General features: G+C 56.6%; 1 protein-coding gene across 18 annotated transcripts in view; it reads left to right on the top strand.

The window, feature by feature from the left end:
* The window catches only part of NFASC (neurofascin), a 141,810-nt gene that overhangs the window by 112,951 nt on the left and 16,407 nt on the right, over positions 1 to 12,452 (top strand). For 10 of the 18 annotated variants that reach the window (XM_045583028.1, XM_045583031.1, XM_045583030.1 and 7 more), the window contains 3 exons: positions 1,155 to 1,328; positions 3,668 to 3,682; positions 8,835 to 9,053. In XM_045583028.1, the coding sequence (XP_045438984.1) occupies positions 1,155 to 1,328; positions 3,668 to 3,682; positions 8,835 to 9,053 (408 nt within the window). The remainder of the gene's footprint in view (positions 1 to 1,154; positions 1,329 to 3,667; positions 3,683 to 8,834; positions 9,054 to 12,452) is intronic. The other 8 variants (XM_036441820.2, XM_045583037.1, XM_045583038.1 and 5 more) reach the window with 2 other exon arrangements.

Here is a 12,452-nt window from a genome sequence, read left to right on the forward strand (position 1 = left end):
AGTAAACCATTCGGCCCGCAATTTAGGCTGGATTTTAGATTTTGGCCCCTTCTCTGATTGAGTTCGACACCCCTAGTCTAAGGGCTGGGTAATGCGTTAACAATTTTAACCCATTGCAGATGGCTCACGAGAATTCTCGTGTTTTCTGTTCTAAGGCTTGTGGACAATCACAGTAATTCTTTAAAAGGATATTAGCTTGTAAGAATGTGTAACAAATAACTTCAAAATGCAATGGGTATTTAATTCTAAAGCATGCCTTTAACATGTACGTAAAACTTTTTTGTGCTCGTTCAATAGAAACTTACCTGGCCCTTGGCTAAAGCTAGCAATAAAGCTGCTGGTCCGCAGTGGGTCAGTACCCACCTGTGTGCTCTGTGCTGCTCCAGTTCCAGCCTGAGTGATCAGAGGTGTACCTTCGAGGTACACTGAACAGGCTATTTACAAAGGAAGCATTAAGTAGACACTCCAGTGCAAGCATGTCAAACTCAAAAGGCCAACACGAGCCAAATACATGAGGCCTGTGGCCTGCGGGCCACGAGTTTGACATGCTTGCTCTAGTGGGTTTGCCCTAGTTGTGTTTGAAAGGAAGAAAGAAACCCATAAGTTTGAAAGAAAGAAAGAAACCCATTGAAAAGGCTTGGAGATGGTACACAGAGTCTTTCAGAATCAGCCGCATAACTACAGTGAGCCTAAGATCACAGGATGAGTGAAAAGTATTGTAGCAACCCTGGTGTGTCCTCAAACAGCAGGAAGGAGCCCCTGCCCTGCCCGCTGCCTTTGGTCGAATCTCTCATCCCCCAAGCCACATGTGTCAAACACAAGGCCCGCGGGCCAAATCCATTCCGCCAGGCCTTGCAATGGGGCCCGCACCACGCTGTCATCACTGCACTCCGCTGCGTTTCCATCACAATGACAGTTTATGACTGTTCAGTAAACCATTCGGCCCGCGATTTAGGCTGGATTTTAGATTTTGGCCCCTTCTCTGATTGAGTTCGACACCCCTACCCCAAGCCGTCAGGTGCTCACACGGGGCGAAGGGGCGGGTTGCACCGTATCCCTTACAGCTGAGCCGGGAAGGTCTGCAGCTGCAGCTTATGTAACTGATCGCGGTCAGCCCTGCCGAAGTTCAATTCCATGTGCCTGTCTCTCCCCAGTTAATGGAACCAAACTAGGGAAGCAGATGGTGGAGAACTTCTCTCCCAACCAGACCAAGTTCACGGTGCAGAGAGCAGACCCCGTGTCCCGCTACCGCTTCACCCTGAGCGCCAGGACGCAGGTGGGCTCTGGGGAGGCCGTCACGGAGGAGTCGCCGGCTTCCCCGAATGAAGGTAGGTGCACTGTGGGGGCCTTGGGGTGACGGGGCCCAGCTAACTCAGAGAAAACTCTGACCTGGCCCCTGGCTGCCCGGCCTCCTGGGATGGAGGGGAAAGCAGGCTACAGGTCTTTCAAGGAAAGCAGGGGGCCCGTCTTGTGTGCTGGCAGGTAGGTAGGTAGGTAGGTGCTGGACAACTCAGGTCCCTTAGACTGGTCATCAGACCCGGGTCCCCACATTGCCTGGTGAGGGACACGGAAGAGATGAGAGAATGTGTGTTGGAAGTAAATAGGCTAGTGAGCCCCAAGGAACAGGGAAAGCGCTCGCCTGTTTAGGGACAGGAGTGTTATTACATTTGCAACGGGGTCTGCTCTCTGCACCTTGAACTTGGCCTGCATGTTGACAGTGTCCACCCCGGCTCTGGGGACACCCCTTCTTCTCCCAAGGGCACATGGATTCAAGGAGGGAGGGGAGAGAACCCTGACTGAAGCCACCTGTCCGGAGCATGAGTCGATGTAGTCCCTCCTTGCAGCCCGAACGGAGGGAGTTGTCAGGCTGCAGAGAGGAAGGGGGATTGGGAAACAGCCATTTGCCAAACCGGCTTCACAAAGAGCAAATGGATTCATCTCCTGGGTCATGGCGTCTTCCTGGAGCCTAGCAATCCCCGCCGGAGCGGAACTTCCAGAGAGCTCCACTAGAGGGGGCTCCAGGCCCAGCCGCACATGCTGACTAGTACCAAGGAGCCTCTTTCCGGTGTATGAAAGGGGGGGACCCCACTGCCTCTCCACAGGCACAGTGATCCTTTCCACAAGCCCATTTCTTGAGCCCCCACACTGTGAGGTGGTAGGCACGGTGCCAGAAGTGGGGGACACGAGGTAGGAAGCTCACACCGTCTAGAAGGGCGACATCCATGAGAACGTCCAGTTGCAGTTTAGCAAGAGGAATGTTATGCTCAGATGGGGCAGGTGCCATGGTTGTGCCGGGGCTGGGGCGTTGAGGCTGCAGGGGAGGCTCCAGAGGAGAGGTGGTGTGAGTGGGGTCCTTGGGGCTGGGAGCAGGTGATGTGTCTCGTGCTTTCTCCAGAAGACTGGAGGCCCAGATCGGACCTCAGAGAACCCTACCCCACCCAGGGGAGCACCAGCCCCTCACTCCCGGGCTGCCAGGCCCTGCTGCTTCTGCTGCCTTAACCCAGGTCTCCCAACTCAGCTTCCTAAGCAGCTCTGCACCCCTTCCCAGCAGCCAGCACCGGGGTGGGGGTTGGGGGCAGGCAGAGGTGGGCGGCAGGAGCTGGAGAAAGGCTTGCAGTCCTTTCTGAGGTCCTCTCTGGTCTCGTAAACCAGGAATGAGTCACACCATAGGCTCCCTCCTCCTGTGGCCTCCCAGCCCCATTGGGTGGTTTATTGGGGCCGGGGGGCTTGGGTAAGTGGTCCCGGAGGTGCTGTAATCCAAGGCCCAGCCCGACCAGAGGCGATCACTTGCTTATTTAGCTCGAAGGAGATCCATCAGGAGAGCCTCTTCTCCTCCCCATCTCCCACCCGGAATGGAACTCGGAAAAAGTCCCATTGTCCAGCCCAGGGACCACCGGGGAAAGTTCCACAGCCCCAAGCGACAGGGGGACAAAGACCTTCTTCTCCAGCCAGGGATTTGCAGCAAAGTCAGGGATTCGTTTTAGGGCTCCGTCCACAGAGTGGGTGTCTGATTTCACAAAGCACAGCTAGTGGGAAAGAACGGGGCAGCAGAGCAGGACGGGGGCCTCGGGGATCTGGTCTGTCCCCGCTCCCAGGCCTTCCCAGGTGGAGGGAGTGTGGGAGGGCTCAGCCAATATGCCCACCCTTCTCCCATCCACCTCAGCGTTATCCAACGTCTCCCCGCTAAGATCCCAGAACCATTCTTTTGTCTGGGGATGGTGTCCTCCTATACCACCTGCACCCTCAATTCCTGGCATCTGGGGGAGTCACCCAGCCTCCAGCCTCCAGGCCAGCCAGTCAGGGCAGGACAGCCTCTCGGTAAAAGGCCTAGGGACATGGCTCTCTAGGTGGCCTGTCCCTGTCATCACCTCTCAGGTGAGAGTCCTTGAGTAGAGGTAGAACCAGAGGGCATTGGAAAAGCCTCCAAAAGCCAGGTAGAAAGTTTTCTGTGGAAACGAACCAGACCCCACTGGCGTTGAACATGAGCCCCGAACACTAGCCGGCCTCCTCGGGGCAGTGGCCAGCACCTGTCCACGCCATCTCTGGTCAGGTTTGAGCCAGAGCCTCCTCTGCCTGTTGTCCTGTGGTTTCACCTGTATTCTGTTTTCTCTTCCCTCTCGTATCCTTTCTCCCTCTCTCTGGCCATCTTGGGCGCTGTGCTCTGAAGCTACTCCAACCGCAGGTACCGTACCAGCCGCGGAGGTAACGGGCATGGCAGGGGGTGTCCCAGGTGGAGGCCAGCCAAGGCGGAGAAGGAGGGAGAGGCTCAGAAGAAAGCATGCGCCAGACTCACCCTTTCAGGGTCGGGCAGCCGGACTGTCAAGGAGGATGTGTGTAGAGGATGCCGCCGGAGTCAAACACATGCTCATCCCTCCACTTCCTGTTTATCTGCCCCCTATTGCGAAGGGGGATGACTTAATAGGGGCCCACACACACATGTGGGCCCCACACCTATTCTCTGGAGCGGCAGCCTTCTCTGAAGCTGAGCAATGGCTTCCTTGCACCACCTGGGCCCTTGCCTCGGCTTGACATCTCAGAGCCCAGAGAGAGGGTCACGGTCTTCAGGTGGCCCCTGTGCCCCAAGAAGGCATGCTGCACCCCGGTGGGCACAGCTAGCTCCCATCCTCTGGTCCGGCTGCATGCCCTGAAAGGGTGACACTGTGCATGCTGGCCTTGCATGCTGCATGGGGGCCCGGCACCAGCTCTGCCATCTCCCGTGGGTTCTGGTCAGTGAGAACCAGTGGGCATATCTTTGGACAGAGGCAGGTGCTCCAGGATCTGGAGTCTCTGGGTGCCATGGGCTGACGGTGCCCTCACCCTTCACAGCCAGCTTCTCAGAGTGCTCAGCGTTAAGCACAGCCTCCACTCTCGTCGGGGGAGGTTGGTGCACACAAGGGAGGCGCTGGGCAGGCAGGTCCCAGCTTAGAAGCCAAGTTCCTCCTCTCCCGTCCTCCTGTGAGGGCTTGAGGAACATCAGAGGGGGCTTCAGCGCAGAAGGCCTCTCCTCAGCTGGAGACACTAGGCAGGAGGCCCAGGTGCGTTCCCCTGCCTCTGAGGCTGAGGACAAGGCCTCATGTGTGGGGCCAGGGCTTGCCAGAGCCTCCTCAGGCTCCGGGCAGCGGGGAGAGCTGAGAACGTGTGAGGAATCTGAGGGTTGGTTTAGGAAGAGGCCACCTTGCCCAATTTGGTTTCCTGCCCACCTTCCCGCCTTTTCCCCCACCCCCGTTTTAGGTTGATTCTATTTCTGTTGCGCACCCTGCTTCCTTCAGTTTGCCTTTGTTTTGTCAGCCAGATCTGGGGGGGACGGGGGAGTGCTCCCATCCCGCTCCCTGCCTGCAGTTCTCTGGGGGTTGCTCTGACTTCTCGATTCACGTCTGCAGAGGAGTCTCTTCTGGGCCCATTTCGGTAGGTGCTCAGGGCAGCTCAGCCTGAGCAGGCTGAGGGAGGCTGAGACAGGGAGGGCGCCCGGAGAACCAGCTAGAAGCTCATTGGTCAGGCAGCTCCTGGCCCATCTACCCCATTCTGGCACCCGGGGACCAGAGGCAGGTGGGCCTGGCGGCAGGGAGTCTGCCTTGCTCATGGGGCATCCATGCCAGTCTGTGCCGCCCCTGTCCAGAGTGGCAGTTGCAAGGGGGGATGGGTGTCATTCCACACGCCCCACTTTGCACTCCGTCTAGAGAAGGTCCATGCTCCAGGTGTGCAGAGTGGATGCAGGGTCTCTGTCCGTCAGTCAGTGTGTTTTGAGACTCCAGCTTCTGTGGGACATGGTCGTAGAGGCCCTGTCCTTTGTGAGGAGCCATGCTGGCTCTCCAGCTGTTCGCTGCTTTCCGTACACGAGGATCTCTGCACAACTTGCAGGCAGCAGGCAATGGAGCCAGTCCACGTTTCTGATTTCCAGCCCACTGTCCCTTGCCTCTCACCCCCCCCCCCCACCCAAACCTGGGTGATTTCCCCCAAACGGATCTGTCTGTGTCCCACCCGGTGAAGATGATCCCTCTCGTGCTCCCATATCTGCTGTCTCTCGGGACTGCTGCCTGTCAGTCCCGGCCATCTGTGGTTTGGCCAGGCGGGCCGTGCACCATGTGGGCATTTTTGGACTGAACCTTCCACCTAGAAATGTCTGGAAAAGGCTGTCCTCATCTCTGACTCAGCTGAGATCTGTAATTGTTGGGTAGGCGGCCTGGGGTCTTGGCTCAGTTTTCTAGGTGGTATTTGTTCCCGAACGTGGAGGAAAGCCTTCGGCCACTGCTGAGCTGCCTGCAGGGAGCATCAGGCCCCCCGTTAGGTAGACACTGCCTTCAGGTCACGGTCCTGGGCTCCCAGTTCTCCATCCCCCTTCTTCTCAGTTGCCAGGCTGGTGGTCACTACCGAGCACGGACCAGGTGGTTCTCCGGCCCGTAGTGCCTGCTGTGGCCGGAGGTGACGTCCTAGCAACTTGTCTTTCAGACTGGGGCCACTCTGTCCATAAGCCCCGCTCCTGGGCTTTATTTCCTTTCTGTCCCTTACCCCGTCCCTGCCCCAGGGCATGGCACCACCTGAACCCCTGTTGAGCTAAGCACTGGATGTGTTCCCCAGGGGTAACCTTCCTTCTTCTTCCTTCTCCTCCCTCCTTCTCCTTTCCCCTGCACACACCCCTAAACTCACTCACCTGACCCTCTGTCACTCCTTTAACAACTCACTCACCTGACCCTCTGTCACTCCTCTCAGCTCACTCACCTGACCCCCTGTCACTCCTCTAAGCTCACTCACCTGACCCCCTGTCACTCCTCTAAACTCATTCACCTGACCCCCCGGCCCTTCCCTCAGAGCCCCTCGCCTCTGTGCTCCCGTCTCTCTGGCCTGTCCAGCCATGGGAGTGGAGACACAGCTAGCGGGTGGTCAGAGTGCTTATTTGCCAGTTGACCTCAGACAGCTAAGGTTGCAGCCACCAAGGTGCCTCCCGTGATGTCTGGGAAACATATCATTCCTCCCCTCTTACGCCCCTCGGGGTCCCCTCACTGATTCCTGAGACTGCTGCCACTGAGCCCAGGAAAGGCAACCAGGTAGCCATCATCGGAGTCACTTTCTTTCCGTCCCTCTTGGCAAAGGGACCAACAGAGGGAGGGGCGGGACCCTGTGGAAGCATCCTCAAGCTCTTTTCATTCTTGTCTCTGACCAACAGGCCCAGGGAGAGCTCGCTCTAACCCGCCTCTCTCAGCATCCCCGCCCCTCAGGCCGCTCGCGGGGGCACACAGGGTCGCATGCGTGAGCCCGGCTATGTGAGCGTGCACGTGTGAGCGTGTGAGCGTGAGCGTGTGAGTGTATGTGCTCTGCTTGCACGAGGACCAAGGGGCACGTGAGAGTATGGAGAGCGTGGGAAATGTAACGCCACTGTGTGTGGGCAGAGAAGCCCAGGTCTCTGAGTTTCACAACGTGGGATGATTTAAGTTAAAAGGGAATCATTTGAGGTGTGTTTTTAATGACACCTTTTAGATAATTATAGAAAAGCAAGGCCTGTGAACATTTGCCAGAAACTTTCAGAAAATACACTGTGAAGGAACCAAATTGGAGCAGTCCAGGCCAGGGCGGTCTATGCCTCTGGAGGCCCCTCCCAACAGCAGGAGCGGTTGTGTGTCTGTGGCCCATGGGTTTCCATGGCCGTGGGAGCTGCCAGGACCCAGCCTGGGAGAGAGCCGACCTTTGCCTGGTGGGCCTCAGGGTGTGCCATGGATATGTGTGTCTGTCTGTCTGTCTGTCTGTCTCTCTGTCTTGGTGAGTAGATGAAATCCCTTCTGCTGAGCTTTTATAGCGCTGAGCCTTCCAGGTTGGGGCTACCTGGGACTGAATATGTCCTTGAGTGATGCCTGGGAGAGGGAGATGACCCCATGTACCCCCCCACATGCCTTCCTGATGTCTGTGGGGTGAGTGGGGCTTGAGGGACATCCCACCGTTAGCCTGGCCTCCGCCCAGGAATCCCCGGAATGTGTTAGAGTCAGCTGCCCAGTGTGGCTCTGTGGTCAGCACCCTCGGGGCCCAGCAATGCCTGTGATGCTACAACTAGGGAAGTGACAAGGGGTTCGGGAACAATCCCTGCTCTGTGGGGCACTTGTCACATTGGAGGCCTGGGGCATGAGAGGGCTCTTGTTGGTCAGGCTCTTGTTGAGAAAGTTTAGGATCTCTATTCTCCCCTGAGAAAAGCATTCTGGCCGTTTTCTTCCTGGCTCCCTCCCTGGCCTGGCCCCCTTTGGCGGGGTGGGGGTAGTATGGAGGTTTGTGACAGGACCTCTATTCTTTGGGAGTTAGAGCTCATTGCTAATGTCTTAACATCCGGCCCCAGCCCCATTAGCATCCACACCAGCAGGTGGACTGTGATCAGGCCACAGAGATCAGACCCTCCAGCCATAGCAGGACGGGGCCTACAGGGCAGTAGCTTCCAGAAGCTGAGAGGAGAGGGAGAGGGCGTTTGGAAATGTGGCCACACAGAGACTGAGCCCCAAGGGCTGGCCTCCAGGGAAGGTGAGCTTTGGGTGGAAGATGAGAGCATGAGTTAGCACCGATGGAAGCCCCTGATGATTTGTGCAAAAAAGAAGACATGGCATGTATCTCGCTTGTGATTCGATTTGTGTCTGCTGTGGGCTGGGAGGCGGTGCTTCCGTCTGTGCCCTCTCTCTTGTTCTAATGCAGAAGGGAAGAACGTGGAGTGCCTGGACCCCTAATGTCCTAGAGAGAAAGGCAGTTATTGCCATCCAGGGGTAACTGCGGGGGGGGGGGGGGGGGGGGGGGACACGACAGTCACTGGCGGAGGAGGGAAGGAGAGCCTGGGAGGGGAGATGGGAAGAGGCATGAAGTGTATCCTCTGGCGGCATTGGAACTCAGCAGGTGGGGGGCAGGTAATTTGGGGTGAGTGGTCAGGAATGTCTGGCTTCCTGGTGCTCCTTTAGGATAGAAACCAGCCGTCTGCCCCACTCCAAGGCCAGGCTCCGGGTCTGGGTCGACATGGTGTCGCTTGGCCTGTCATGGGTGGCGCTGGCCCGGGACCCCATGCCGTCATCCTTGAGGTCTAAGCGATCCGTACATGTCCCTTCCAATCCTCTTCCCTGCCCTTGGCTGGATGCATGCTGGATGCTTTGAGCCACACAGACCAGGAGAAGAAAATGAAACGCTCGGGCCTTCATTCTCTTCCTGCCACATGGCTGTGTCCTTTCCCTGGGATCCGGGTGACCCAATCCTTCCGCACGCTGACCCCCGAGCTCCGTCCGTTGCGGGGCTGCCTGCCTTGCACGCCACGGGGGCCCAGTGTCCAGGTGGCGACAGCCACACCAACCAGACTCGGCTGTTTTACATTTTCCTCTCAGCTCCTCCCACGTTGCCCCCGACCACGGTGGGCGCCACGGGCGCCGTGAGCAGTACCGATGCTACTGCCACTGCTGCCGCCACCGAAGCCACAACAGTCCCCACCATCCCAACCGTCGCACCTACCACCATCGCCACCACCGTCGCCACCACTACCACCACCACTGCCGCCGCCACCATGGAGAGTCCTCCCACCACCAGGATTAAGACACACGAATCCGGTACTGCCCGCTGTCCACGCTCCCGTTCCTCTGCCCACAGGCGTGCGGACAGGTGGGGTCTGGGACGTGGTGGCCAGCACCTCCCTTTGTTTCTACTGTGAAAACACACACAACTGGATTGTCAGTCTGGTAGCCAAGTGGCGCCGGGTACCCCTCGCCCTAGCCTCAGATCCCTGTCCTTGAACAGAGGGCCACACTCCTTAGGCAGGACCCCCGGGTCCCTCCAACCATATGCCAAGCAGTCAGCTCAGGGCTGAGCCGCTCCAGGAGGGAGAATGTGGGGAAGGACAGGGGCCTGACCCTGGACAGCTGTCCTAAGAAGGCTCCCCGCCCTGGCCATGTCACAGCCAGCCTTGCAGAAGGGAGGGCCAAGGAGCGGGCAGTGGCTGGCCATGCCTGGGATCTGTTCCCACAGCCCTGCCCCTCCCTGGCCCCTCTCCCCCAGGTCACACTTACCCTTCTCCTCAAGAGTCAGAGCTTCCAGGAAACGGTATTGCCGCAAGGTGCTCTGCTTCCCTCTCACACTCCCGTTGCCTCCATGGAGGGCGGGGGGGAGCACACCCTCTCCAGGGGGCCCGGTAAGAATCGATCCCAGACTGGCCTGCTGGGCCCAGATACGTGCTGTTCCCGCATCACAGAGCCAGGCCGGCAGCTCTGTTCTTCCCACACACGGAGACCCCTTGGGAATCCGGCAATATTTCTAAGAGCTGAGCATCCAACGCTCTTCTTACCACGGAGGGGAGGGCCTCTAGCTGGCAGAGCCCTTGGGCCACTGTAAGGTCATGTGATGCCGCCGGAGGGCTGGCGGGAAGCACCCAGACCCTTCCCAGCAGCTGTGCCCCGGGCAGTCCCCTTCCCCTGCGGAGGCCTGCTCCCACCTTGCCACTTCTCTTGGCGTGAGCTGGGAGCCTCGCCCACGTGTGTTTTCTTTAATGCAGTGTTTCCCAAACCTTTGACATATGTGTGCCCCTTCTATAATTTTTGTAACGCTGAGTACCCCTCATACTCATGAGAATGTAGAATTAGGCGCAGCTAAGCACGGTGCAGTGCATATCCCCACCAAACTCCGGTGCAACACGTACCCCCACCAAACTCTTCCCGTACCCCTGGGGGTACGCGTACCACTCTTTGGGAAACACTGCAAGTTAAATCACATGGAGTTATGTGAACTGTAAGGGGAGACAAGTGGTTCATAGCTGACATGCCCCTCCCTCTCCCCCCAAGACCTTGAAAACGCTGACTTGCTTTAAAGGTGCAGGACCCAGATTTTAAACAACATGCATACTCTTTTGGAAATAATTGGCTGAGGAGAAGCCTGCTGGGCTATTAGAAGCTGCCAGCAGTGTTTGGTGATGGAGATCCTTTGGGGCCCCACAGTGAGGCGTCTTTTGCATGAAAATGGGGCTTCGTGTCCCACTTGGAAGCTTTGCGTCCACAGAACTGATAGATGAGGATGAGGAAGGGGAGTGGGTCTCATTGGCCACCAGGACCTTGCCTCTGGGAGGATTGGCCTTGCTGCCACACGGGCCTCCTACTGTCGGACTTTTCACTGCCAGGGGCGCTGCGGAGGGCCTGGCCATGCCCCCGATCTAACCTTGGAGCTTGGGGACAGCCCTCAAGCGGCCTCACTTCCTTTAATGCAGCAGAATGGCTCCGATGTTCAGGATTTGTGAAATAAATTCTCATCCTTGTCACGTCTTTCATCTTAGGACCAGGCGCTTACTTTTTTCAGGCTAAAATGGGACTTTGTATCATCTCCTTCAGATTTCAAGGGATTCTCCCTAATTCTCACATTCTAGGCATCACATTCTAGGCACCAGCAGAACAATCCATGCTCCACCTCCCTGACCACCTTGTTTCGTTAGCAATGGATTGCTCTCCTTCTTGGTCTTTCTTTCTGAGAGCTTGTCAGTTCTTCAGGGGTCACCATCTTGTTCTCTCTCTATGGCCATGCCTTCCTCTAGCTCCTGCCTCTAAATTGTGTCGGTTTCCCATCCAGTAGTGCTCCAGTGACCTTTAAGGCAGTGAGGTTTGAGTCAATGTTGTATCAGTGGCCAAACTGTTAAACCCAATTCTCTGGGCTATTTCCAGGGCCCAGAGTTGAGGAGGAGGAAATTCAAGTCCCCTAATCCTAATTCATTCCCACTAGCAAGAGCCACGAGATTCCACGGAATGTGGAATAGTGGAAAGTGGTTCGTAGCTGCTTCACGCAGCCAGTACAAAGGAAACGTCTGGAAGATAAGTAAAGCAGCCTACCTTCTGCCCTCCCCCCTCCAATAGAGAATGCCCAATGGGGCCATCAGTGAAATCTTTTTCTTGGTCTCTCACCTGACATGAATCCTATTCACCTGGGGCAGCTGGCGGCTGACAAGCTTGTAGTGGAGAAGGCACTTCTTTGAAGTGACGACCAGACCTTTTATCACTTCCCAGCCCGCAGATTCAGTCACGTGTCACACAGATAATGAATAAATGCATCACCCATGTGCTCTATGCATTTACTTTTGACAAGAGAGCTGGTGACAGGGCCCCCTTGCATGCTAATAAAATATACAGCAGCCATAGTTGTAAAAGTCTTTGAAATACAAGGCCTCATGCTAGTTACTCCACTGTTAAATCTTTGCTCGGAAATGGAGTAATCACACTGCTGGGACTCTTGAAAAAATGATTACGTGTGAAGATTAGCACCCTTCTCCTGTCCACAGGCGATGGTTTCAGACAGCACGATGGCTTTGATAAAGTAGCTCACGGGAACTAGATAATTAATGTCTCTGTGTTGCATGGAGATCGAGCTTCCGAGACTGTGGTGCTGAGAAGCCAACAGCACAGGATTCTTCTGGTGTCTGGACCACTGCGGGTTGGGTGTGAAGAAGGGGTGATCTTTTCTTGGTCCCACCTTGCCCACGAGAGAAGAGGAAGGGTTCAGACTATCTCTACTTGAGACCCCAAGCTCCCTGAGTCAACCTGAGGCCATTTTCTCCATGGCCCAGGGATTCGGTGACTAAGAATGACGCCAGGGGGCTCCTCAGACCAGAGTCACCTGTCTGGTTCCCACCCTCCTCCCATTTTAGGAGCTCGGAAAGGTTTTCCCATTCTTGGTCCTGTCCTTCCTGCAAATCTCACCATAACCCTTGAGTGACTTTGAAAGATACCCTCTCTCCTTCCTGTAGAGTGAAAGAGATGGGCACCCTTCTAACCCTCTGTCTACACTTGAGCCAACTTGCATTTTCCTGGCCCCTTTCTCTGCCGTGGATGTGAGCGGTGTCCTGAAAAGGGAGTGAGCTGCTCCCTCTATGTGGACACAGACAGTTTCTAGCCCTCCTACATATGGGTCCTTCCGACTGCACCTGCTCGTACCTGGATGGCGTCCTCTGGCCTGGCCACCCAGGCTGCAGCTCAGAG

This window comes from Pipistrellus kuhlii, unplaced genomic scaffold, assembly GCF_014108245.1.
Source record: "Pipistrellus kuhlii isolate mPipKuh1 unplaced genomic scaffold, mPipKuh1.p scaffold_m20_p_18, whole genome shotgun sequence".
NCBI classification, from domain to species: domain Eukaryota; kingdom Metazoa; phylum Chordata; class Mammalia; order Chiroptera; family Vespertilionidae; genus Pipistrellus; species Pipistrellus kuhlii.